This window comes from Musca vetustissima, unplaced genomic scaffold (assembly GCF_032173495.1).
Source record: "Musca vetustissima isolate MV318-11 ecotype Yass unplaced genomic scaffold, APGP_CSIRO_Mvet_v1 utg20574, whole genome shotgun sequence".
NCBI classification, from domain to species: domain Eukaryota; kingdom Metazoa; phylum Arthropoda; class Insecta; order Diptera; family Muscidae; genus Musca; species Musca vetustissima.
The window spans coordinates 77153-105141 of NW_026884091.1; the positions used below are offsets into that span (position 1 = coordinate 77153).

The 27989-nt window shown below is 34.0% G+C and overlaps 1 protein-coding gene and 1 long non-coding RNA gene across 2 annotated transcripts in view; both read left to right on the plus strand.

Annotated features, from left to right (window-relative positions):
* The window catches only part of LOC133331103 (uncharacterized), a 76378-nt gene extending 53059 nt beyond the window's left edge, over positions 1 to 23319 (plus strand). The window contains exons 6-8 of the mRNA XM_061539513.1: positions 6082 to 6200; positions 6736 to 6803; positions 23132 to 23319. Of these exons, the coding sequence (XP_061395497.1) occupies positions 6082 to 6200; positions 6736 to 6803; positions 23132 to 23319 (375 nt within the window). The remainder of the gene's footprint in view (positions 1 to 6081; positions 6201 to 6735; positions 6804 to 23131) is intronic.
* Positions 23320 to 25767: 2448 nt separating this feature from the next.
* LOC133331105 (uncharacterized) lies at positions 25768 to 26678 on the plus strand. Its single transcript, XR_009754366.1, has 2 exons — positions 25768 to 26019; positions 26066 to 26678. It is a non-coding gene; the product is annotated as an uncharacterized LOC133331105 (long non-coding RNA).
* The last annotated feature ends 1311 nt before the right edge of the window (positions 26679 to 27989 follow it).

The following is a 27989-nucleotide window of genomic DNA, read 5'->3' on the forward strand; positions in this document are numbered from 1 at the left end:
AATCGGATGCGCGTTAATGGCATATGGAGTTTTCGGAAATTATTCGTGTTTTACGAGTTTTTGGTTACTTCAATGCAACGTGTGGCACATCTTAGCCGTCAAATGAAATTTCGCAAAATATACATGGAAGACAAACTTCAGTACTTCCTTGGAACCGCATGCGCATCAAATGATTTTGATAATTACGCGATTTAGAAACAATTTAAAATGTATATTTCATAATATTATTTTATTTTAAGATTTATTTCTATTTATAGAACCCCAAGATTTATCGGGAGGGTCTTGATATAATCCGCAAGGCGTGTACTTATACACAAAAAGTGATTATTTTTATATATGTCAATTTTCGGCGAAATTCGGGTAAAATAGCAGAATAACCCTAACATTTTTTTCTGAAATTTCTTGTATAAAATTAAAAAAATAAATATGATGACATTATTTTTTCGAACTAAAAACAAATATTTTTCCTCAATATCTTGTTTGGTTGTCGCTTTAATTTAAAAACTGCTACACGGACTTGTGTGCTTTTGAAATCATTTGATTCATCCTGGTGTTTAGATTATTTAGATATTTTTAAATTAATGTTTAGGTGTGTGTATGTCATTAATATAATGAAAATATTGATGTAATCTGCTATATCGTTTTATTTTTCTCATATTTCGCGAATATGTGCATCTTTATTGTGATTACGGATTACGTCATTATTTTCATAATATTAATGACATGTATCAACCTAAAAATTAATTTAAAAATATATACATAATCTAAACACTATGATGAATCAAATGATATCAAAAATTACAGCCACAACAAAACAATATACTGAGGAAAATTATTTGTTTTTGATTCGTAGATATAATGTCATCATATTTATTTTTTTTTAATTTAAAAAATTAAATTTGAGAGAAATTAATTTTGAGAGAAAATTATTGTGGTTATTCTTCTAGTTTACCCGAATTTAGCCTAAAAATGGACATATATAAAAATATTCACTTTCTAAAGACCAATAGGCGTGGAAAGAAATTTCTTAAGACCAATAGGCGTGAATTTTATAAAGAAATTTCTTAAGACCAATAGGCGTGGAGTGGCTTAGCCTCAAATCGATAAAACGAACATAAAACAAGTGGTTCGCCTCAACCTGCTTTTACACATTTTTTCACATCAAAGTTGACACAGCTTTTACCCAAATAAAGTTTGGAGGTCAATATCACGAAAAGTTTGCAACGACAGATCAATTATACCAAAACTATTCACTTTTTCATATACTTAAATAATTCCCGAATTAAAAAAGGGCGAACCTCGACTTCAGCTATGTTAAAAAATTCACAATATTGCCCATATACAAATGGAAATTTCATCCAAACACCAACAGACAGACAGACAGACAGACCAGAACTATCAATCTAACATTTCACTGGTAGAAATTCAAATAAAATTGGAAAACAACACTATACATTTTCAGCAAATAGCGGAAACGTTGCCCTGTATTAGGTATTCAACAATAATTTGTCCGTAAAAATTCTGAATTTCTATTCGAAATTGCAGCTAACGGTTCAGGTTTTCGCATTAATTATCGTATTTGCAATTGAATGTGTGTGTGTGATTAAAAATACCCAATCTACAAAAAAAAAAAAACAAAAAAAAAAACAACGGCCAACAGCAAAGTGAGCAGGAAATTCAAGGAAATAAATGTATATTCCGTAACGGTATTAAAAAAGAGAATTTGCAAGGAATTAATAATGACAATAAATCAAATAGAAATTGTATTTAAAAACAAGTAAATATGTGTTGCCGCCAGATACACTGGTTGACAAAACTAAAGCAACTAAAAATTGATTTTTAGGAAAACTTTCATTGATAGGTTAAGAAGCAGGGTGCGAAAAATGATTAGAATACGCTATTTCTCACGGGCGAGAATTCGAATGTTTTAAATTTATCGCGAATGATAAAGTTACAATGAATGAACAAGCATTTGCAATCTCTCGCGAATATTCACATTGTACGAAAAATTCACGAACGATAAAATTTCGCTGCAAGCGTCGTCGATTCATTCTTTCGCGGGCATTTGTTGCTGAAGAACATTCTTTTGAAAAACTCAAAAAACAAATGTTCGCGAATGCTCGCGAGCACTGAACACACAAACACATGTCCAACAACTATTGATTCACGCACGTTTATTGTTATTGTTGTTGCTGTTTTGAGCATTCGCGAGAATTCGGAAATGTTTCATTCGTGAGAGAATGTCAGAAAGAATTTCAACCACCAAACGAAACGAACGTTGTTTTGTTCTCTCACTCATTTGTTATGTGTGCGCGAACATTTGTTGGCGAATGTTCGTTTGGTAAAGAGTTTATCGCCATAAATTCATTCGTAAAATGAGCACAAAACGAAAAAAATGTAGTATTTTGAATCATTCGCGAGCGAATTTTTGCGCAACCTGCTAAGAAGTTTCCTAACCGCCCTCGCATGTTTTGTTTTCTCACATATTCCGATTCTTAGAGGTAATTTTTAAATGGATTTTTATTACAATAACATGTGTCTGGTATTCTATTTTGACATACTGCCAAAAATACATAAAAATGGCTAGAAACAAATACAGTACTCCAATAAAACAGCTAATTACCAGAGATTGTGAAAATAATTTATTACAGAAAAGGATTTCGGAGAAATATTCTATGAATAATATAGTGATTTTTGGAATTATATGTTAATTTTATGCAACTAGATCAGTAGAAGAACATCAGTTCGTACTGATCAACAAATTGTCATAGCCCTAAAAAATACCCATTTAAGAGTTCAAGGGAATTTGTGAGAAAGTTATCGTTGAATATAACCTCAAGAACAGAGCGTGAACGAGCTATGGTAGCAGGTCTACATGCTTGGAAACTATCGTAAAAGCCATATTACTTCTGAAAAATCGGAAAGCCAGATAGTCTTTCGCAAAAGCTCATATTAATTGGGACTCGACTCAGTGCAGAAATATTATGTTCTCGGATGAATAAAAGTTAAATATTGAAAACTCAGACATGAAAAAAAAAACCGTGAGAAAGTCCAAAAAATTAAATGCTCATGCCATGGTATTGTAAGAGTGCTGGAAAGCATGGATGCGGGTCAATGATGGCATTCTATTGTTTGTATATTTATGGAATTCGATATTTTTCGAGATGTATGAAGTAATGGATCGGATTATTTATACAAATGTGTTGGAAAGCGCAATTTTTCCCTTGTTGAAGAAAATATACCTCTGTACTGGGTGTCTCAGCATGACAATAACCTTCAAACATACCCCCAAAACATGTAAAAGATTGTTTGCTGGAGTAAAAAAATCAGAGTTTTATAATGGCCAACACAATCATCAGATTTGTACCTTATAGAAAAATCATTGGTGTATCATGGATAGCAAAATCTAAAGAGTTCACAAACAAGCATACATAGCCTCTTTCCAATGGTTCAGGATACAAGGAATAGTAAACCAAGGATCAAATTGAGCATTTTATTGATTCAATGTCTGCTAGGTGTCTGCCATAATCAAAAAATTGTGGTTATGCTGTCGATTTGCTTATTTATAAGAAAAAAATCAAAAAGTTGCATTAGTTTTGACTAAGCAAAAAAATTGGGTCAATTTAGTTTTTTCCATAAACAAATTTTTTTAATTTCAAAATTAATCTATCTATATATATATATAAATGGTGGCAAAAAAATGTATACTAACTCATCAATTGAGAACGTCTGGACCGATTTGACTCAAAGTTTCTTTCAGTTGTCGGTAATTACAGTGGGAAGGTTTTTATGAGAGAAAATTTTAAGAAAAATCTTAGGCCAATATTGATCATCTCAATTAGGCAGTATTAGTAGTAGTATCCCTATTATTAAATTAGAAGTAATTCGGTTGAATATTGGGGGCTACCATAAAAAGTGAACGAAAATTTAACATTTTCAATACCAAATATTATATAAGTAGTAGAAATGTGCAAATTTCAAAGTTCTATATTAAATCGTGGAGGGTATAAAAAGCTAATTTAATATTACGCTACCGTTATATGGAAGACTAATAAATATATTGGGGAAAATGTAATTAAATCCGGAAGTCAAACTTATATGTGCATTTAAATGTTTTTAATTTAAATTTATTTTTCCACGAATGCAATTATTAATCAACGAAACTTTAGAGGACAAAAATAGCAAATAGTTCATAAACATACAATTTCAGATATTCAGTACTGTAATGTTATTTTCTGTGTGTTCGGACAAATACCAAGGTATTACAAAAATCTGTGGAGGGTATAAAAACCAACCTAAAATATCGAAAATTATACATCAACTATATTGCTGGGCAAGACAACGTTTGCCGGGCCCGCTAGTTTTACCTTAATATTTTTTGGGTTTTTAAAGTGAATAAATTATCTATTTATTTCGAAAAAAAACTTTCACTATAACCTTATTTTCAAAAATGTTATAGGTCATTTATTCAGTTGCTTTAGTTTTGGTCACCAGTGTATATACCATCAGTCTTTTGCTTGCTGAGGTTTTTGGAATTACACACAGCTTTTATTATTTTCTTTATATATATGTATTTATCAAAGAGTTTTCGGATTTAATATTTAATTTATTTAAATTTACAAATTTTAAAATATTGACTCTTTGTGGGGGAGGTACCAGAAGGAGAGAGCCGACGGCTGCCACCTTCGGACTTGATCTAGGTTTGGTAAAGACAATAGGTTCTACCAAGGTTTGTTTTAAATCGAACATTCCATTCGCCTGATTTTGGAGTTGTAAATATGGAAAATGATGACCCTTTGTGAGGGAGATATCAGAAGAAGTGGACCAATGGTTCTTTTCTTAGGACTTCACCTAGGCTTGTACAAAGTTTGGTTCAAAACGGATAGTCAGTTCGTCTGATATTGCATTTATACATATTGAAAATGTTGACCATTTGTGTGGGAGGTACCAGAAAGAGTGGATGTATGGGCCCTATCCTCCTACTTGACATAGACTTGGTAAAGATAATAGGTTGTACAGTGTTTAGTTCGAAACGGATAGTCCGTTCGCATGATATTGTAAAATTAATTTTAACACAATTTTGATTATTTTGGAGGACGGACCGATATTCCCCATCTTCGAACTTAAGGGAACCCCCCCCCCCCAGTTCTCGGGGTCAAAAATTTTTTTGAATTAATTCGAATCTACACTGATTAAAGAATGTCCCTACAAAATTTCAAGTGAAAATCTCAAGAACTCTTGAAGATATAGCCGATTTATTGTGTCAGCATCAAGTGGCGGCTAAACTCGTTTTTCTCTTTTGCGAATGGCGGGCACGATAACTCAAAAACTAATAACCCAATCGATTCCAAATTTGTACACGTTTCTCTGTGAGTGTATAGCTATCGTATGAACTAGGATAAAGCCAATCGGTGAAGATCTTCCCTATTTTTTAACTTGGTTTTTGGTCAAAAATCGGCGATTTTCCAAAAATATTTTTTCAAAGGTCCGCCATTTTGTGGAATTTTCGGATTCCGGTGTTCCAGTGAGGAGTTATCATGCCCGCCATAAAAAATATGGACTTTTCTTTAATTACAAAAAACAACAACAAGACAACAAAAAAATTGTTTTGTAAATTATTTTTCTTCTATTTTAAATCTTCAAATATATATGTGCAAAGTTACAAACCTTAACAAGCATTGGTATTGATTTACCAGCCCATTGAAAATCTTGAAAAATTAAAATCGAGAATGGGGGGGTTCCCTTAAACGAAGTTTGAAAGAAATATTGCGATGCGTAAAGTTTGAATGAACTTTGTTACTCCCTACGAGGGTTATCGTACGCACCAACTGGCCAGACAGACGGACAGACAATTGTCGATTCCAAATAGCCTGAGACGGAGCCTGAAAAACATGGTGTCTAGAACCAATATTTCGATGAAACATTTTTGCCACATCAAATTGCCAAAAGGCTGAGGGTATAAAACCAACAACAAAATTTTGTCAATTTATTTTCGCCTCCTTTAAATCTTCAAATGTGTGTATTCGGACTTAAAGCACTTGCAAAATAAACGATTAAAATATTTATTTTCTTTATTTTCAGACACAATCATCGACCAACGAGAAGACCACCGTAGTTCTACAATATATTTTCCATTTACTGTTCGTAACTAATTTCGGAATTAATTTCGTATTATATTGTGTGAGTGGACAAAATTTCAGGTAAGTTTCATGGAATTAAAGAAACGTTTACATATAATGGATGTCAATGGTAAATTATTTACATTTTTTACCTGAAACCCTGTCAAAATATCGAATTCGTTAGTAGAACACATATTATTCTAAGAATTGTCCGATTGTGTTTTTTATATAAATTCATTAATTTTTTATGAAATTCCTAAATAAAGTTTATGAAATTTAATAAAAATTTTTGATGAATATAAATTCAATGGATAGATTTTTTAAAATGCTGTGCATTTTTTTCAAATTATTTTCCCCATTTTTGATCATCAGATAATTCTATATAAGTGTACCGAAAATATTATTGTTAAGTTTTTAAAAGAATTTGCCCAAATTCTCCAATTAGTCATGATGTAACACTTTGACTTTTACCTGTTGCTGCTGCTGCTCAGTAATTCGAAAATCTATTTCCATGCCTTTGAATTTGGTTCCTATTTTTTTAAATTTTCCCCCTCTAGGGAATACATTTTAATAATAATGTTTAACTTTTTTGGCTCCCTTTTTCTGTATTTTTTAGGAAGGCTGTGCTGAGCATGTTTCGGCGGGTATCCACTACCCAAAGGGATGGCACAACACAAATAACAGGTAAATAATGCAGAGATGCCTCGAATAAACGGTGTCCACAATTAAAAAAAGGACTCAATTAATAAAATAAATAACTGGCAGCAAATAAAGGGGGAATGGGGTGGCGGAAACAATGGTTGTAAGTTGTTACTGGACATAAGTAAACGAAAAATAAAAAAAAACAACAAATACAGTGACTGGTATAGGGATGTAAGGCAAGGATATTTGATGAAACGAATAATTGTTTTAATGAAATATTAAAAAGATAACCTTCATTTTAAGATTGCTCAACTCAGAAATAAGAAAACATCTCATTAATATGTAATTGAGAGGATATAAAGGGGAATTTTGTTCAGAAAATATGGTATTTTAGGGGTATGGGTAGTCGACAGAATTGACAAAATGTGGCAACTCGAAATATCGGTTTAAACCGAAAGCCCGGTATAAACAGAAAAAATGTTAGGTGTTTTGGAAACGGTCATCTCTGTTATAAACACACGTTAAATTTTGTTTCGATCTGGCAACTCCTTCATATAAAAACAGGTGTTCAAAAAAGACGCATCCGCAATTTTGAACAATGGAAAAATTAGAAATGCGTGATTTCATTGTAAAACCAGTGAGCGGAGCAGTATAGTCGGAATACCATATAATACCCTACACAACTACCTCGAAAATCAAACTTTCTGCGGTTCTATATTCTGAGCCTGGAAAATATTTCGAGATATTTGCACCCTTTTTATCGATTATAGATCAACAACTTCATTTATAACCCTGATATATTTTTCCAATTTTTTTCTTGAAGTGAAATTTTACGCCGTAAAATAAACAAAATGTTCACTTTAGGTTTGGTTTCATTTTACCCTCGGAATATTGACCGATCATCATCTAAACAGCCGCTCTAAGTATTTGGTCAGATCCCCTTCACCTTGTAAAATATGTGATGTTCTGCATATAATAATTGCCTCTAGAGCGACTAAAAAATCTGACAAAATTAAAGTTTTCCGTTCATTGCACCCCTGAATGAAATCTCAACTTCACCGAAAACTATAGCCGTCGCCCTTGTCCATAATCGGAAGTTCATGTACAATTTCAAAGCTATCAGCGCGACATTTCCGTCCTCTAATGGAGTAATAGTAATAGTATGGACTAGTCACTTTTACCTAATTACATATAACTCCCACATCAGAGTACATGCAGCCATAAGTTTGGTATCAATTTGAAGGTCAACAACTCCTCTTGGATATACTATCAACTTCTCGGCTCTATGTCCTTCAGGAGTAAGTATATACGCCCCAGAATAAAAATTTTGTAATTTTTCACACAAAAATCAGGGTCCATTTGACCCGATAAATATTGACCGATCTTTATCAAAAAAGGAATGTTTATTCTTTGGCACGATCCTCTTCTCCATGTAAAATTTCACGATGTTTGGACCATAGCTGCGGCCTCTGGAGCGACCATAAAAACCGACAAAAATTAAGTATTTGGTCCATTTCATCCCTTACATATTAACCGATCTTTACCAAAAACAATAGGGGTCTTCATTGGGCCGAACCGATCATCCATGCAAAATTTGGTGAAGATTGGTCCATAACTGTGGCCTGTATCGTGTTTACAAATTATAATGGACAGACGGACACACATGTCTAGATCGGCTCAGCTAGTCGAGCTAGTCGCGGCGTTACAAACTCTTGGAGTTGCACAAAGCTATAATACCCTGACAACATAGTTGTGTAGGGTATAAATATTGCGGATGCGTGTTTTTTTGGACGCCAGTTTTTGAACACCTGAAAGAGTGAAAGGAGTGGGCCAATGGGCCCCTTCTGCGAACTTGATCTGGTCTTGGTAACGATAAAAGGTTGTGCAAAGTTTGAGTCAAATCGGACATTCCATTCACTTGATATTGGATTTATGAATATTGAAAATGTTGACCCTTTGTGAAGGAGGAAACAGAAGGCGCTAGCCAATGTATGCCATTTTCGGACTTGGTGTAGATAATAAATTGGAAAAAGTTTACTTCAAATCATATGACCCGTTTGTATGATAGTACAAAATTAATTTTTTGCACAGTTTTGATCATTTTTGCGAGTGGTACCAGAAGGAGTGCACCGATATTCCCCACCTCCGAACTTGAAGTAACTTTGGAAAAAATATTACGATGTGTAAAATTTGGATGAAATCGATTACTAATTTCGAGAATTAACGTGCGCACCAGCCGGATTTTTGTAACATTTTGTGAATATATTTTTATATATATATATTTTTTTTTATTTTGTCATTTCAAATAATCTTAATCTGAATAAAATTGCATAACGATTTCGCCAAGTCTTTTGGCCTATTAAAATCTTGACAGAGAACGTAATAATAAAGCACAGCCATTTCTGGTACTCCCAGGATCTTTGGTATTGCAAATGATATATATCGGCCCACATTTTGATATAGCTTCGATAAAAAAGTTACCCGCCAATAATCAGTACATTGAAGGTTCTTAGCCTACCACAAAAAACGCGGTTTTGGAAATTATTTAACCGAAATGTCTTAATTTTGAATTTTAATTTTGATTCTATTGAAATTTGGATTCTAAAGGAGCAAAATATGACTACAAAAAAGTCACTATTTGTCAACTGTTTTTAAGGTGGTACCCCCTCCCTGGGTACCATGAGGGAGGGGGTACCACCCAATATTTTGGTCAGGGTTTTCGTCCAAATTGACTGTGATGTTATTTTTCTCATTGTGTGTCATATTTGGAGATCTTGGAAATTTTTGAAATGAAAACGAGATATACACGTGGTTCCTTTTGAGAATATGCATAGAATAACTTTCTGAGACGAATTTTGCATGTCCGTCCGTCTGTAGATGTTAAATTGCAAACAAAGTACAAGTCGCATTTATCATCCGAATAGGATGAAATTTGGCACAGCTCATCTATTTGACCCAAGGACAAACCCTATTGAAATTGGGAAAAATCGGTTCATATTTAGATATAGTTCCCATATATATTTTCGTCCAATTTTTTGTAAATAGTGTAACAAAGTCCCTATATTTCTTTCGATTTACACGAAATTTGGCATGGCATAATGAATTATGCCTAGAATGATGTGTGTTAAGTTTCGTGAAAATCGGTTCAGATATAGTTATAGCTCCCATATATATTTTATGTAAATGGTGCACAAAAGTCCCTATATATCTTTCGATTTGCACGAAATTTTCCATAGTGTACTGAATTGAGTCTAGAATGACGTATGTCGAGTTTTGAGAAAATCTGGTTAGATTTAGATATAGCTTCCATATATATTTTCGACCGATTTATGGTAAATAGGGCATCAAAGTCCCTATATATCCTTTGATTTGCACGGAATTTAGCATAGCATACTGAATTAAGTCAATAATGATGTGCGTTAAGTTTCGTGAAAATCGGTTCAGATTTAGATATTGCTCCCACATATATAGTTTCGTCCGATTTTAGATAAATGGTACAACAAACTCCTCATGTTTGTCCGATAGATATGAAATTTTGCACAAGGAATCAAATTGAGACTAAAATGGCGTTAAGGTTTTTTTTTTTTTTGAAAATTTTGCAGTTGCAGGCTTATTTCGAACGGGTGTCTGATTGAGATTAAATTTTGAGTGTGATATAAATCAATTTACATAAATTTGTGCCATTGTACGCAAACGACTCCAAAATCTACCTGAATGAAGTGAAATTTAGCATAGGTTGAAGAAAGGCATGTGTATGGATTAATGTTATTCGGTTCACTTATAGATGAAGGTCATATATTTAAATTCGTTTTATTCCCCTCGAAGGAACATTGACATTAATTTTTTTGGATGCGTATGTAGCATCTACCCAAATTTGTGAAGGGTATCATATAGTCGACCCAGCCCGACTTCAGTCCGACCGAACTTAAAATAAGTAAATTAAACTTATTTTATTTATTATAAATTATATATGGGCAATATTACCAATTTTTTAACATAGCTGAAGCGGAGGTTCACCCCTTTATAACTCGGGAATTACTTAAGTATAGGAAAAAAAGTGAATAGTTTTGGGTAAGTTGATCTGTCGTTGCAAACTGTTCATGATATTGACCTCCAAACTTTATTTTGGTGGAAGCTGTGTCTACTTTAATGTAAAAAAATGTGTAAAAACAAGTTGAGGCGAACCAGTTTTTTTATGTTCTCTATCGATTTGTGACTAAGCCACTCAATGCACGGTCTTCGTGTCAAAATAAAACTAAAAGCCAACAAAATGGGGACTACGCCCCTTATGTCTCATTTTTCAAAATTTTAACTGCATCTACCTTTAAATGATGCTGACATTTTGAAGCTCGATTTTGAGTGTTTTTTTAATTTTACTTCTAGCTTTAATACGCAAACAGGAATTTCTAAAAATCGATTATAAGATTATTGTAGTCGCGAATCTGCGTAATTTGATATGTATTTTGTGTATGTAGTATGCACAGCTTCAGAGTAATACTCATCCGAAGGTGCGAATTTTGTGCGATCAAATTTCTTAAAAACCTATTTTTCGGGCCAAATTTTTAGATCTGTCAACTGAATGATATGGGTACCCGCGATCAATAAGGTTTTTTACGTTTCGGATGATATAAAATCTTCTTCGTGAAAATCCATCTACTAGAACGGCGGGAACTGGCCTTCCAAAAACACGAAATTTGGCAAAAAATGTTTTTGAAAATATCGCGGATTTATTTGCGTTTTCTGTGTATCATTTCCGCTTCAATAAATGACCTCATACGGATTTTGATCTTTTTCGAGAAGACAACTTTAAAAACTTCAGCCGAAAGAGAGATGTACGCAATTTATCTCAAAAATAGATTTTGCTGGCACATCCATGGTTCTTAATAGACCACATTGAAATGGTATAGATCGATGTATTTTTTTAGGGTGCACACCGAAATCGGATGCGCGTTAATGGCATATGGAGTTTTCGGAAATTATTCGCGTTTTACGATTTTTTGGGTACTTCAATGTAACGTGCGGCACATCTTAGCCGTCAAATGAAATTTCGCAAAATATATATGGATTGGAAGATAAACTTCAGTACTTCCTGGAAACCGCATGCGCATCAAATGATTTTGAGAATTACGCGATTTAGACGCAATTTATCTCAAAAATAGTGTGAGCTGGCACATACATGGTTCTTAATGGACCACATTGAAATCGGTATAGATCGATGTATTTTTTAGGGTGCACACCAAAATCGGATGCGCGTTAATGGCATATGGAGTTTTCGGAAATTATTCGCGTTTTACGATTTTTTGGGTACTTCAATGCAACGTGTGGCACATCTTAGCCGTCAAATGAAATTTCGCAAAATATATATGGATTGGAAGATAAACTTCAGTATTTCCTGAAAACCGCATGCGCATCAAATGATTTTGAGAATTACGCGATTTAGACGCAATTTAAAATGTATATTTCATAATATTATATTATTTTTAGATTTATTCCTATTTATAGAACCCCAAGATTTATCGGAAGGGTCTTGCTACAATCCACAAGGTGTATACTTATACACCAAAAGTGATTATTTTTAAATATGTCAATTTTTCGGCGAAATTTGGGTAAAATAGCAGAATAACCCCAAATTTTTTTTCTGAAATTTCTTGTATAAAATTAAAAAATAAATATGATGACATTATTTTTTCGAACCAAAAACAAATATTTTTCCTCAATATCTTGATTTGTTGTAGCTCTGATTTACAAACCGCTACACGGACTTGTCTGATTTTGATATCATTTGATTCATCATGGTGTTTAGATTATGCAGATATTTTTATATAAATTTTTAGGTGTGTGTATGTCATTAATATAATGAAAATATTGACGTAATATCCTATATTTTTATCATTTTTCTCATATTTCGCGAAAATGTGCAACTTTATCGCGATTATTATAATATAGTCATATTCTTACTTTACGGAGGAAGACATATATCAACGTTTTTGGTCAATATAATAAACGGCGTAATTTTAAGATTTTTTTCTTATGCCCAAAATTAAAACCTCGATAACTTTTGCGCGCATCAACCAAAAAGTTGATCGCGAACGGTTTCGGAGTCAGAACATTTTTCTCTATATGTGTACCAAAAATCATTGATGTGCCACAAAAACAAAAAACCTGATTTTTTGAAAATGGAATATTAAAAAATTGGCAATATTGCCCATATATATATATTATTTTTATACCCTACACAACTATGTTGTCAGGGTATTATAGCTTTGTGCAGCCCCAAAAGTTTGTAACGTCGCGAAATATTGGTCCCACCTTTAAGTATACCGATACCGATATATTTACCACTGAAGGACATAGACCCGAGAAGTTGATAGAAAGTTTCGTAAAATACTCATTGTCGAATGCTTCATCATCACTACCATCCAGCTGCTTTCCCCATTTCATAATATTTCTCCCCTTAAATTAATTTCATTAAAACAATAATGGTTTTATGTTCGAAAAATAATAAGAATAAAATTTGCAAATCGTGCAAATTACATAGAAGTTTCTTTGTAAGAATATACAAAATTTAATCACTTTTTCCATGTAGTTTTTTTTCTTTTGAAACATAAAGATTCTCGAGAAAAAAAGAAAACAAAATATTAAATAATTTACTATCATAAGGATCTACCTGATAGTAAACTATTTAATAGAGGTTCCAAACAATTTTTTTTTTTTTTTTTGGAAGATAAAAGCACTACCCATAATAGCACTACCCACATAATGTAAACATTCAAAGTGCTTCCCGGAAATGTCAATCAAAACGAAAAGCAAATTGCATTCTGGTATTTGATAATCCTTTGTTAATTTTATATCAACAAAATCAAACAATAGACAAGCAATAGCACTCATACACACCCACACACACTCACTCACACCCCTACATATGCATCTATTATTTACTTCCATACAAACAACAAAAATTATTCTAAAATATAGAGACTCCAGAAAAATAAATTCTTAGAAAACTGACCATGAAATTTTTTATGCAAACAAAAGCAACAAAAGAGACAATTAAAATTTAAAATTGTCTCCTGTGGAGAGGTTAAGTTTTTAAGGGCAGCTTGTGGTAGTAGTTTTTATACCCTCCACCATAGTATGGAGGGTATATTAATTTTGATTTTTCCATTTGTAACTCATTGAAATAATCATTTCCGTCTGCAGACAGGTCAAGTTCGAAGATGGGCTATATCGGCCCACGTTTAGGTATAGCTCCAATATAACTGTGTCCCCCAATTTTCGGTATTTTGGGGTTCTCAAATTACTCCACTAAAAATTATAAATTTTTATACCCTTCACCACACTGTGGTACAGGGTATTATGTCTTTGTGCATATGTTTGTAACATGCAAAAGGAAACGAGATAGGCACATGGTTCCTTTTGAGAATATGAATTTTCGATATGCATTTCCGATTCCGAAATCACTTTCTGAGTCGATTAACGCATGTCCGTCCGTCTATGTACTTTTGTGAACAAAGTACAGGTCGAATTTATGATCCGATTTGGATGAAATTTAGCATAGGTCACTTATTTGGCCCAAGGACGAACCCTATTGAAATTGGGAAAAATCGGTTCAGATTTAGATATAGCTACCATATGTATTTTCGTCCGATTTTAGGTAAATGGTGCACCAAAGCGCCTATATATCTCTCGATTTACACGAAATTTGGCACATCGTAATGAATTAGGTATAGAATGATGTGTGTTAAGTTTCCTGAAAATCGGTTCAGATTTAGATATAGCTCCCATATATATTTTCATCCGATTTAAGGTAAATGGTGCTCCAAAGTCTCTATATACATTTCGATTTGCACGAAATTTGGCACAGCATCATGAATTAGGTTTAGAATGATGTCTGTTAAGTTTCCTGAAAATCGGTTCAGATTAAGATTTAGTTCCCATATATAGTTTTGCCCGATTTTAGGTAAATGGTGCACCAAAGTCCCTAAAAATCGTTCGATTTGCACACATTTTGGCATAGCGTACTGAATAAAGTCTGAAGTCATTCTGATTGAGATGAAATTTTAAGCCGTGCAAGATATCAAGTTTGTCAAGTTTGCTTTAAATCGATTTACAAAATTTATCATAGGTTGCAGAATGACATGTGTAGGGATTTATGTTGGTCGGTTTAGATATAGATAAAGATCACATATTTAAGTTCGTTCAATTTCATATCAATGTTCCTTCAAAAAGGTGACGTGTGTTAGGATACATATGTAGAATATACCCAAAGTGGTGAAGGGTATCACATAGTCGGCCCAGTCCGACTTTACCACTTTCCTTAATGGTTAGTAAATTTTTTCGGGTAGCCCTCATAAAAGGGTACTTCCCAGTTTTCGGTATTTTGGTGTTCTTGAGTGCATTTTTCACACAAATTCACAGGTAGGCCGCGTATAACGGTACCCCAAATTTTCATTATTTTGGGAGGTTTTGATCGCATTTTCGACCGAATATACTGTAATTAAGTACTTTGAGCTCATATTGAATAGCAAATCTTCCTTAAAAAATTATAAATATAAATCCATTGTTTCGGGTAGCCACCGTTTCTGAGTTATCTGATTTGTTCCCGGTTAGGGTTTGGATCTAAGACTGTGTTGTAATTATTCTACCTGTGGAGGATATCGAGATCAAAAACAAGAACGTTAGGTTTGAGTATAATGATACCTATATGAGCTATGTTAGTCCTCAATTAGGCATAGCACCTCATATAATAATAACTACAAATGTTCGGTGATTCCTAAATTATTCCTCGGAAATTGTATATATAAACGCATGTTTTGAAATATCCCCGAGATATGAAGGTATCGCCCATTTTCGTTATGTCGAAGGTCGTCGCCGAATTTAACAACCTAAGTTTGTAATTTGATATTTAAATTTCTCAGAGAATAATAAAATAAAAAGGTCGTTAAGTTCGGGATGAAGTTTATAGCCGAAAAAACGTTGGTTATCACCACAACGCTCCCAACTGGCGGAGAATGCACCACCTCCACAAAATGATCAAAAGAAAAATCGAAACGGACTAACCGATTTGAACCAAACGTCGTGCAGCCTATTATCATTACCAAACTTAAATCAAGTTCGAAAATGGAACCCATTGGTCCACTACTTCTGGTACCTCCCACGGAAGAGGTCATAGTTTTTAATATTTAGAAATTCAAAATTAGGAGAAAATAATGTCTGATTTGAAGAAAACTTTCCACAACCTATTATCTTTACCAAACCCTAGAACAAGTCGGAAGATGGGACCCGGCCGGTCCCCTCCTTCTGGTACCTCCCCCACAAAGGGTCAATATTTTATAAAGTTGTAAATCTAATTTGAAGCGAATTGAATAACCGATTTGATCAATGTTAAATGTGAAATCTCTTTCATAAAAAACTATACATTATATTAAGCGTATAATAAAATATGTGTGTAATTCCGAAGACCTCTGCAAATCAGAGACTGAGGGTAATTATCTCAGTCGGCTACACCGACTGAGACTTTTTACTCGGTTTTATAAAAATACCATACGACAAAAATGTGCCTCATCGATATGTTGGTTTTAAATCCCGTTTCAGACAATTTGGTCCGGCGAGTGCGCTCGGTAACTCTCGAAATGGAGTAACCGATTTCATTCAAACCTTACAGATCATAATATTTCTTCCAAATTTAGTTTAAGATCGAATATCGGTCTACTATTTCTGTTACCTCCCCACAAAATTGAAAAAATACATTTTATAATATAATGCGAACGGACTATCCGATTTGAATCAAACTTTGCACAAACTATTATCTTTATCCAGCCTAGGTCAAGTCGAAAAAAAACCCATCGGTCCACTCCTTCTGGTAACTCCCCCACAAAGGGCGAATATTTTATAAACATGCAAATTTAATTTGAAGCGAATTGAATAACCAGACACTCCCTTAAAATTTAAAATATGAAACTAGAGACAACTTAGGTAAAGAACATGTCTGAAAACCAGATGAAAATTAGCTATCCGATGAATATGCAAAATGCTAAATTATAGCCAATTCGATTAAAACCCCGAAAAATACCAAAAAAAAGGGGTATCGTTATATTAGGGCGGAACTGAAACATAAAACAATATTGATAATTATACCCTACACAACTATGTTGTCAGGGTATTATAGCTTTGTGCAGCCCCAAAAGTTTGTAACGCCGCGAAATATTGGTCCTAGACCCACCTTTTAGTATACCGATTGTCATATCTTGACTAGCTGAGTCGATCTAGACATGTGTGTCCGTCCGTCTGTCCATTATAATTTGTAAACACGATACAGGTCACAGTTATTAACCAATCTTCACGAAATTTTGCATGTAGAATGGGTTTTGGCCAATGAAGACCCCTATTGTTTTTGTAAAAGATCGGTTAATATTGAAGGGATGAAATGGATCAAAATGGATCTGTTTTAATAAAGATCGGTCAATATTTAGCGGGTCAAATGGACCCTGAATTTGTGTGAAAAATGACAAAATTTGTATTCTATGGCGTATATATTTACTCCTGAAGGACATAGACCCGAGATCAGAACACAACCCACAACAAAACCTGCGGCGAAGGGAATCTGGACAATTAATTAGAGGGGCTGTACTGATTATTAGTAACATTTGCTGACCTGTAGCCAGTCAAAAGTGTGCAAAGGTCGCGAAATATTGCCCAATCTCAGAATATAGAACCAAAAAAGTTAGATTTTCATGGAAGTTGTGTAGGGTATTGTATGGTCGGCCCCGTCCGACTATACTGCTTCGCTCACTGGTTTATTAATCACTTTTTTTATTTAATATTATTTATTTAATTATTATTAATATTCTTTGAACGAATATTTTGACTATAGTCCCGATTTAGTAATTTTTTGTAGCAAATTACCTTTACTTTGGTATCGATGGATTCTCTGTGATAATCGATTTTAGAAAGTTTCGTAAAATACTCATTGTCGAATGCTTCATCATCACTGCCATCCAGCTGCTTTCCCCATTTCATAATATTTCCCCCTTAAATTAATTTCTTTAAAACAATAATGGTTTTGTGTTCGAAAAATAATAGCTTGCTGAATAAACTTCATTTAGCCTGAAGATATACAGTTACCAATATTTTGTGGCAATTTACATAGAAGTTTCTTTGAAACAATATACAAAAATGAATCACTTTTTTCATGTAGTTTTTTTTTTCTTTTGAAACATAAAGAATCTCGAGAAAAAAAGAAAAAAATATTAAATAATTTACTATCATAAGGATCTACCTGATAGTAAACTATTTAATAGAGGTTCCAAACGATTTTTTTTGGTAGATAAAAACACTACCCATGTTCTTTTGTATCATAATGTAAACATTCAAAGTGCTTCCCGGAAATGTCAATCAAAACGAAAAGCAAATTGCATTCTGGTATTTGATTATCCTTTGTTAATTTGATATCAACAAAATCAAACAATAGACAAGCAATAGCACTCATACACACCCAACCACACACACTCACTCACACCCCTACATATAACACATATGCATCTATTATTTACTTGCATACAAACAACAAAAATTATTCTAAAATAAATAGCATATAGAGAAGAGACTCCAGAAAAATAAATTCTTAGAAAACTGACCATGACATTTTTTATGCAAACAACAGCAAGAGGGTAAACAGAGCACAACACCGATTTAAGGTAAATGGTGCTCCATTTACCTATATACATTTCGATTTGCATGAAATTTGGCACAGCGTAATGAATTAGGTATAGAATGATGTGACTTAAGTTTCCTGAAAATCGGTTAAGATTTAGTTCCCATATATAGCTTTGCCCGATTTTAGGTAAATGGTGCACCAAATTTCCTAAAAATCGTTCGATTTGCAAAAATTTTGGCATTGATTGAGATGAAAATTTAAGCCGTGCAGGATATCAAGTTTGTCAGGTTTGCTTTAAATTGATTTACAAAATTTAGCATAGGTTGCAGAATGACATGTGTACGGATGAAGGGTATCACATAGTCGGCCCAGTCCGACTTTACCACTTTCCTTAATGGTTAGTAAATTTTTTCGGGTAGCCCTCATAAAAAGGTATTTCCCAGTTTTCGGTATTTTGGGGTTCTTGAGTGCACTTTTCACACAAATTCGCAGGTAGCCCGCATATAAAGGTACCCCAAATTTTCAGTATTTTGGGGGGTTTTGATCGCATTTTCGACCGAATAGACTGTAATTAAGTACCCTGAGTTCATATTGAATAGCAAATCTTTCATAAAAAATTATAAATATAGATCCATTGTTTAGGGTAGCCTCCATTTCTGAGTTATCAGATTTGTTCGACGGTTAGGGTTTGGATCTAAGACTGTGTTGTAGATATTCTACCTGTGGAGGATATCAAGACCATCGAGAATGAGCTATATCGGCCCGCATTTAGACCAAGCCCCCATAAAATGATACCTACCGATTCCGAAATTGAGCTATGTCAGTCCTCAATTAGGCATAGCACCTCATATAATAATAACTACAAATGTTCGGTGTAAGTTGTAAATTTAATTTGAAGCGAATTGAATAACCGATTTGATCAATGTTAAATGTGAAATCTCTTTGATAAAAACATATACCTTATATAAAGCGTATAATAAAACCTGTGTGTAATTCCGAAGACCTCTGCAAATCAGAGACTGAGGGTAATGATCTGTCGGCTACACCGACTGGGACTTTTTACTTGGTTTAATAAAAATACCATACGACAAAAATGTGCCTCATCGATATGTTGGTTTTAAATCCCGTTTCAGACAATTTGGTCCGGCGAGTGCGCTCGGTAACTTTCGAAAGGGAGTAACCGATTTCATTCAAACCTTACAGATCATAATATTTCTTCCAAATTTAGTTTAAGACCGAATATCCTTAATTCACCAAAAAGGGTCATTATTAAATGAATATTTAAAAACGTGAACCGATATCCTCCATAGCGATTTTATTTTGGGTGCCGAAGTGTATGAAAAAAGTTCGATCGGGTCGAATATAACAACGTTTTTACTTGTTATTGCTGGTATTTCACTCATGTGTACCCACGCACACACACCAATTGAAAATAATTTAAAATTGTGTTTGTGCAAATAGCAGTAAACAACGAATAAAATAAATTAGATTTTTAGTATAACAACCATGTGCCAATCTAACGAAGTCCCATGACGTTATTAACCGCGTCCGTGTGCTTCAAAACAAAAAAATGAGAAACAAAACAAAAAATGGGGAAAACCACCACACACAAACATCATTTAAATTCTCATGATTGATGAATGAAGTATGTACTGTTGTACAGCATATGTATATTTAGATACTACAAAGTTTAAAATAATTGCCATGTGACGAAATACATACATATGTAATCAAAGCCATCACAATCAATCAGTAATCCATCAAGCGGAAAAATTTTTTAAAGAGATTTATTATTTTTATTTTGGGAATACGAAAAAAGGCATGGTAGTTATGAAAAAGTAACATAAATGATTAATAAATGAATTATGCTGTTTTAAATATTCGGGGAAGTTCTGTAGCATGATGTGTGTTTGTCAGAATTTTCCTTCCTGTGGGTTGTCCACTATTACATCGCAAGTGATTTCAAGAATTCCTTGTGTGTGTGTGATGTGAAAAAGGAAATATTTTTGACACAATTTTTTTTTATTTTTTCAAGTTAAATTTCAACAAGTTAAAGTGGCGTTACAAAGTAGAGTGAATTCAGTTGAAAAACTACACACACAAAAATGCAACAATATTGGTTTATTTGTTTTAAGTAATCTCTATTTATTACTACATCTAATGGAGTAACATTTAAATAAAAGCCAACCAATAAAAACGTCGTTAACTACGGTCGGACAAAACTTAAACTAAAAACGATTTTGCCCTTTAGTATGTGGCTAGGCTCAATTCAGTACGTTATGAAAAATTTCGTGCAAATCGAAGGATATATAGGGACGTTGGTGCACCATTTACATGAAATCGGACGAAACTATATACAGGAGCTATATCTAAATCTTGACCGATTTTCACGAAACTTGGCAGACATCATTCTAGACTTAATTCAGTACGTTGTGTCAAATTTCGTGCAAATCGCAAGATATATGTGGACTTTGGTGCACCATTTACATGAAATCGGACGACACTATATATGGGAGCTATATCTAAATCTGGACCGATTTTCTCAAAACTTGGCAGACATCATTCTAGGCTCAATTCAGTACGTTATGCCAAATTTCGTGCAAATCGAAAGATATATTGTTACTTTGGGGCACCATTTACATGAAATCGGACGAAACTATATATGGGAGCTATATCTAAATCTGGACCGATTTTCTCGAAACTTGGCAAACATCACTCTAGGCTTAATTCAGTACGTTATACCAAATTTCGTGCAAATAGATAAATATATAGGGACTTTGGGGGCATCATTAACATGAAATCGGACGAAAATCTGAACCGATTTTCTCAAAACTTGCCGGGGGCACCAAAGTCCCTACATATGTTTCGATTTGCACGAAATTTGGCATAGCGTACTGAATTACAATTTTCAGAAAATCGGTTCAGATTTAAATATAGACCATATAAATGATTAGGCTGTACCAAATTACGTTTACATTAAATCGGTTAAATATATATATGGGAGCTATATCTAAATCTGAACCGATTTTTCCCAATTTCAATAGGGTTCGTCCTTGGGCCGAATAAGCGACCTATGCCAAATTTCATCCAATTCGGATTATAAATGCGACCTATTGTATAAAGGTTCCGCCTCATTTTTTGTAAGTTGACACTTTTATCTGAAGCTTACATTTAGCATTCCGGGTATTAGTATTTATACCCTTCACCACACTGTGGTACAGGGTATTGTCTTTGTGCATATGTGTGTAACAGGCAAAAGGAAACGAGATAGACATATGGTTCCTTTAGAGAATATGCATAGAATCACTTTTTAAGTCGATTTATGCATGTCCGTCCGTCTGTCTGTCCATGTTAAATTGTAAACAAAGTACAGGTCGCATTTATTATCCGATTTGGATGAAATTTTGCACAGCTCACTTATTTGGCCCAAGGACGAAAATCGGTTCAGATTTAGATATAGCTCCCATATATATTTTCGTCCGATTTAAGGTAAATGGGGCACCAAAGTCCCTATATATGTTTCGATTTGCACGAACTTTGGCATAGCGTACTGAATTAGTTCCAGAATAATGTGTAAAAATTTTTGAGAAAATCGGTTCAGATTTAAATATAGCTCTCATATATATTTTCGTCCGATTTAATGTAAATGGTGTACCAAAGTCCCCACATATCTTTCGATTTGCACGAAATTTGGCACAGCATAATGAATTTGGTCTAGAATGATGTGTGTTAAGTTTCCTGAAAATCGGTTCAGATTTAGATATAGCTCTCATATATATTTTAGTCCGATTTTATGTAAATGGTGTACAAAAGTCCCTATATATCATTCTATTTGCAAGAAATTTGGCATAGCGTACTGAATTAGGTCTAGAAAGATGTGTGTTAAGTTTCCTGAAAATCGTTCCAGATTTAGATATGGCTCCCATATATATTTTAGGCCGATTTAATGTAAATGGTGTACCAAAGTCCCTATATATCTTTCTATTTGCAAGAAATTTGGCATATCGTAATGAATTAGGTCTAGAATGATGTGTGTTAAGTTTCTTGAAAATCGGTCCAGATTTAGATATACCTCCCATATATAATTTCGTATATATTCACTGACTGACTGACTTTACGATTCATCAACGCCCAGACGAAACGGCTGCAGGTAGAATCTTGAAATTTGGGGTAAGAGTCGCTCTTGGTTCAAAAAGGTCAGACATGGCTGGATTTTTAGAAATGTAACCGGCGATATACAAGCCGGTTCGTCAAATAGAAATGCTACTCTGAAATTTGGATTAAGGTTTATGGATGAAATGTAGGATAGATGTACCAAAGGGTTTTTGGGGCATTTGAACTATAAGTATACGAAAAGTACTAACATGTACTAAATGCGTTACCATTTCGTAGCATGTGAATGGATAGAGGTAAAAACTTAAAATTTGGAATGCGAATCAAGATTGAAATTGAGAATCTGTATAAGGATGAAGTTTTGAAAGAGTGTACACATGTACAGGAAAAGTACTAAACTGTACTAAATTTGGTACAGTTTGAATGTTCACAACTCTTGCCGACGACTGATGTATACACCATGTAAAAATTGGATATAACTTAAAGATTTTTTTTTAAATGTCTAAAGAATTTTCAATTCAAATAAATCTTTAGCAATTTGTTCTAAATACCTTGAATGTATTGAGATTATTCGGTAACTCTTCTCTTATTTTCATTACAGTTTCGGAATATTATCGCAACAGTGGTGGTGCTGGTGGTGGAGGAGGTGCTGGAGCTGCTATATCAAGGAGCGGTAGTTGCATGATTGCTGGCAACAATGCTTCAACCCGACGCCGTATGATGACTCATCATCGAAGTCGATTCAATGAAGTCCACGAACTTCAACAATTACAACTAGCAGATAAATAATTTGCACCTGTTTTTTTTTAATTGTCTCCTCTCTTTGTAATATAAATATAATGATGTCCAACACACACACACACTCACATCAAATTTACACACACTCAAAACAAAAGAATTTAATCATATTACTAGTCAAAAAAATGAATGAATTTTATTTAGAAAAGATAATAGTTTATTGTAATTATTGATAGGTTGTTAAAAAGAGCTTATTTGGCTTATTTTATTAATATGTTTATTTTTTTGTGTATATATATAATAAATATAGATGGCTGTATTTAAAGGATTTATGAAAACAAAACACCATAAAAATTGTTTTTCTATAAAGGTCGTAATTGATGTTTAAATTGGATTAAAATATATATTGGGCCTGCAGCAGGATCGGGAGGGGTTTCTGTTGTTGTTGTTGTTTGGCATAAAATATATTTTCGTGTAATCGAATTTTTCGATTTGTAACCCCTTATAAGGACTATGAATGACCGGCGAAAAGGGTGGATATACACAACATGAAATAAGAGTTACAATTTTGTTTTCGGACCTTGGCATACCGTATTTTTCAATAAATAAGAGGATGTAATAATTGCGAAATTAAGGATATGGCATCCACAAGGAAAATTTCCCCATAAGTCAAAATTCGGAGATATGTCGGGATCATTTTTTTTTTCTGGCGACCCTATTATAATTGAAGAGATATCTTCATATCTAAATTTGTAGCTTTTGTATTTACATTTGAGATTACATTTTACATAACATATGCGTGTAAAATCGAGTGATGTTTTTATTTTGTCCTTCTAATTAGATTGCTTAATTTATTGAACTGGACTCCAATTACCACAAGATGTGATTTTTCAGATTTAATGTCGATCAGTTAGGTTATGAATTTACAAGTTTATAAAATATTGACGACATTGTGAGGGAGGTACCAGAAGAAATGGACCACTGGGTCCCATATTTGGACTTGAAATAGGCTGGGGAAAAATAATAGGTCGTGCAAAGTTTGGTTCAAATTGGAAATTCCAATCGTCTAATATTGGATTTATAAATATTGAAAATTTTGACCATTCCAATCGTCTAATATTGGATTTATAAATATTGAACATATTGACCATTTGTGGGGAGGTACCCGAAGAAGTGGACCAATGGGTCCCATCTTTGGAATTTATTTAAATCGGATAGTCCGTTCGCATAATACTAAAAAATCATTTTTCACCATTTTGTATGGGAGATACCAGAAGGAGTAGACTGATAATTCCCATCTTCGAACTTAAGTTGGAAGAAATATTATAATGACCAAAGTTTGAAAGTAATCGGTTACTCCCTTCGAGAATTATCGTGCGCACCAGCCAGATAGAAGTACGGACATTTGAAAATAGACAACAAATTTTCGGAAACGGATTTTGTCCAAAGAAACATGGGTTCTAAAACCCATATTTCTTTGAGGCAAATTTTTTCCATATCAAGTGCCTTCAGGGTATAAAACATATAACACGAAGAAGAGAAAACCGAGAACCAACGTGCAAAATTTATTGAACCGTACTATTATCGGTTTAATTATCATAAACTATTTAGCAACCCGACTCTTTCTTACTCGAAATGTGTGTGTGATTTTTTTTTAATTCCTCGCATTCCCTATAAAACAGTATTAGATGTATTCTTGATCTAAATAAAATTATAGTCCTAAGTCCATCTGTCTTTTGAAAACACATTCATGATCGCACTATTACGATGTCTACAACTCCTAGGATGGCATATAGACTGAACTGAACCCATATAACGATATCAGCCCATATTCCATATTTTTGAGCAGAGTTTTCCAATTGAAGCGGTTGTATTTAGAATTCGGGATTACGATGACAATAGGACCAAGGACGCCAGATTGTTTAGAAAAACACAAAAAACGGTTTTTTGGCCATAACTTCAGATTTCGAGGGTGTATTGAAAATAGATGATTTTTTTTACCAGAGTGTTATTCCTCATACAAAACTAACACCTCTTCTTATTGGAAAACCCTGTATATGAAATACTCTACCTAAATAAATTATATCAAATTCATCTCAGGACCCTTACACCCTTTCAGAACCCTAAGTAAAATCTCAAGAAGGAAGAAGGCTATCTTCCTACAAAAATATTCCTCATTCGATTTCAACGTAAGTATGTCATCTGAAAAACAACCCGCAATTGGCCCAAAAAAGATGTAAAGCTTCTGTGTTACCAGCAAAACAAAATTATCTGGACATAACTCAAAATGTTCATCTAAGCCGAGGAAAAAATAAAAACAAGTACAAATGTCGTTAATTTCAGTCTAGACAAAATTTTAATGTCCTCCAGCATTGGGGTGAACATCCAAAATACCTAAAATCGATCGGCACTTTTATATATGTACAAGTAATTCTGCATCGAGTCTAGATGATAAATTCAATTCGTCAAGTTCGGCAAGCCAATTTTACACGATGAGACAAAAAAGCAGCAAAAAAATTAAACGCCATAATTTTAAAATGTGGGAAATAGCATAAAATTTTAGAATAAGTTTAGATTTGTTTGAATTGGTCACCTTTGGCACGAATTATGGCCTTCAAACGGCCAATCGTCACACGCTGCCCGAATGTTGCTCTGCGGTATTTTGGCACTTGCTTGAAGTGATCGACACTTTGGTTTTTAGTACCAACCTTGCTTTCCAAAATACTCCAGACACAATAGTCCAAGGGATTGGTATCCAGAGATTTTAGTGACCATTGTGCGCTGGAAATGAGGCGAGGAACCTAATTTTGTAACCATTCTTGGTTGGCGCGTGCTGAGTGCAATGGTGCTGAGTTCTGTTGGAATGTCCAAGGTCTGCGGCCAAAATGTTTGCTTGCGCAAGGCTTCAATACGCCCTCCAGAATATTTTCGCGATAATACTCGGCATTTATTCTGATACCACGGTGGATTAATAAGAGCGGTGAGCGATCATCGGCTGCTATGGCGGCCCACACCATCACCATAGCCGACGCTTGAGTTCTGGTGGCCAACTGAAGGTGCACATTTTCAGCTGACCTCAAGTAAACACGATCATTTTGTTTGTTTACAAACTTCTGGACAACGAATGATTTTTCATCGTAGAAAACAAAATTCGGCAGTTCACCACTTTCGGCCAAGCTAAGCAACTCTTTAGCTCTTTTGAGTCTTTTTTCCTTACGTTGCGGTGTAAGTTCTTGCACTTTTTGGAATTTCGATGGCTTTACCTCAAGCTCATTTTTCAATATTTTTCGAATGGAATATTGCGATATGTTCAGCTCGCGAACCATTTTTCGGCAATTGCGACGCGGATTTCGACCAAGTCGCTTCTTTACTTTTCGAACCATTTCTGCTAATGTTGCTGTTTTCTTCCGTCCACTTCCTTGACGTCGGGCTACGCTACCAGTATCACGGTAACGAGTCATGGTACGGGACACAAAAGATTTATTCACATTTAAATGCTGGGGTGCTCTAACTATAGCCACTTGTGGTTTTCCAGTCAAATATAAAGAAATCACACTATCACGCTTGAATTCCATCACAAATAACTTTTTTCTGGAAATTTCTCACCAAAATGATTTTGTACGCTTGTATACAATATAATAAGCTGCCACGGGAATAATTTTAATAGCTGTCGGTTGGTTGCAGTTTTTTCACCTCACCCTGTATATCCTCCACAATGAGGTGGGCATTCAAAATGCATAAAAACGATCGGAGCATTTATATAGAGGATATGTCATTTGCCAAACAATTATGCGTGATTTCTTGGATAAAAACAAACCCGTTAACCACGGACCGTATTCATCGGACTTGGCCACCATTGAATTTTTCCTCGTGCCAAAATTAAAGACATCAATGAAAGGGAAGCGTTTTGCTACGATTAAGGAGATAAAAGAAGAATCGAAACAAGTGCTGTTGGCTATAACAAATTTAAAACAATGGATCACGAAAACGGGCATGGAACCATTAATATGGGGGATAGACAAAAACAAAATCAAGCTATATTCATTATTTTTGGTACGATGAATTTCCACCGAATGTAAATTCAAAATATAAAATTAGAGCCAAAACTTGGTTGAAAAATGTGTTTGAAATTGTGAACTAAAACATGAACTGACTATACCAATGTGTGGACCATGTAGACTGATAATGATAATTTTTTTTTTGGAAAATGTGTGATCCATTGAGAACGCAAAATATTAAATTGGAGACAATTCGTTCGAAAAATTTGTTGGGAATTGCAAATTAATAGGTGGTATTAATATGTGGACCAATTTTCATATTTTTGGTAGAAACATTGCCTACACAATGGGAACTCAAATTACAATCGACTCGCTTGAAAAACGAGTCCCCAAAAAACAAATACTTGTAAAAACATATAAATCGTGTTCAGTCATAAATCAAAAACCAGTAAGGAAAGTAATAAAGTCGGAATGGGCCGACCCTTCACCACTTTGGGTATATTCTACATATGTATCCTAACAGACGACCGATTTCGGGGAAACTTGCCAGAGACAAATTTATATTACACCCTATTCTAAAATTCGTGCAAATCGAAAGATATATAGGGACTTTGGTGTATATATCTAAATCTAAACCCATTTTCACGAAATTTAGCACACGTCATTCTAGCCTTAATTCAGTACGCTATGACAAATTTCGTGCAAATCAAAAGATATAGAGAG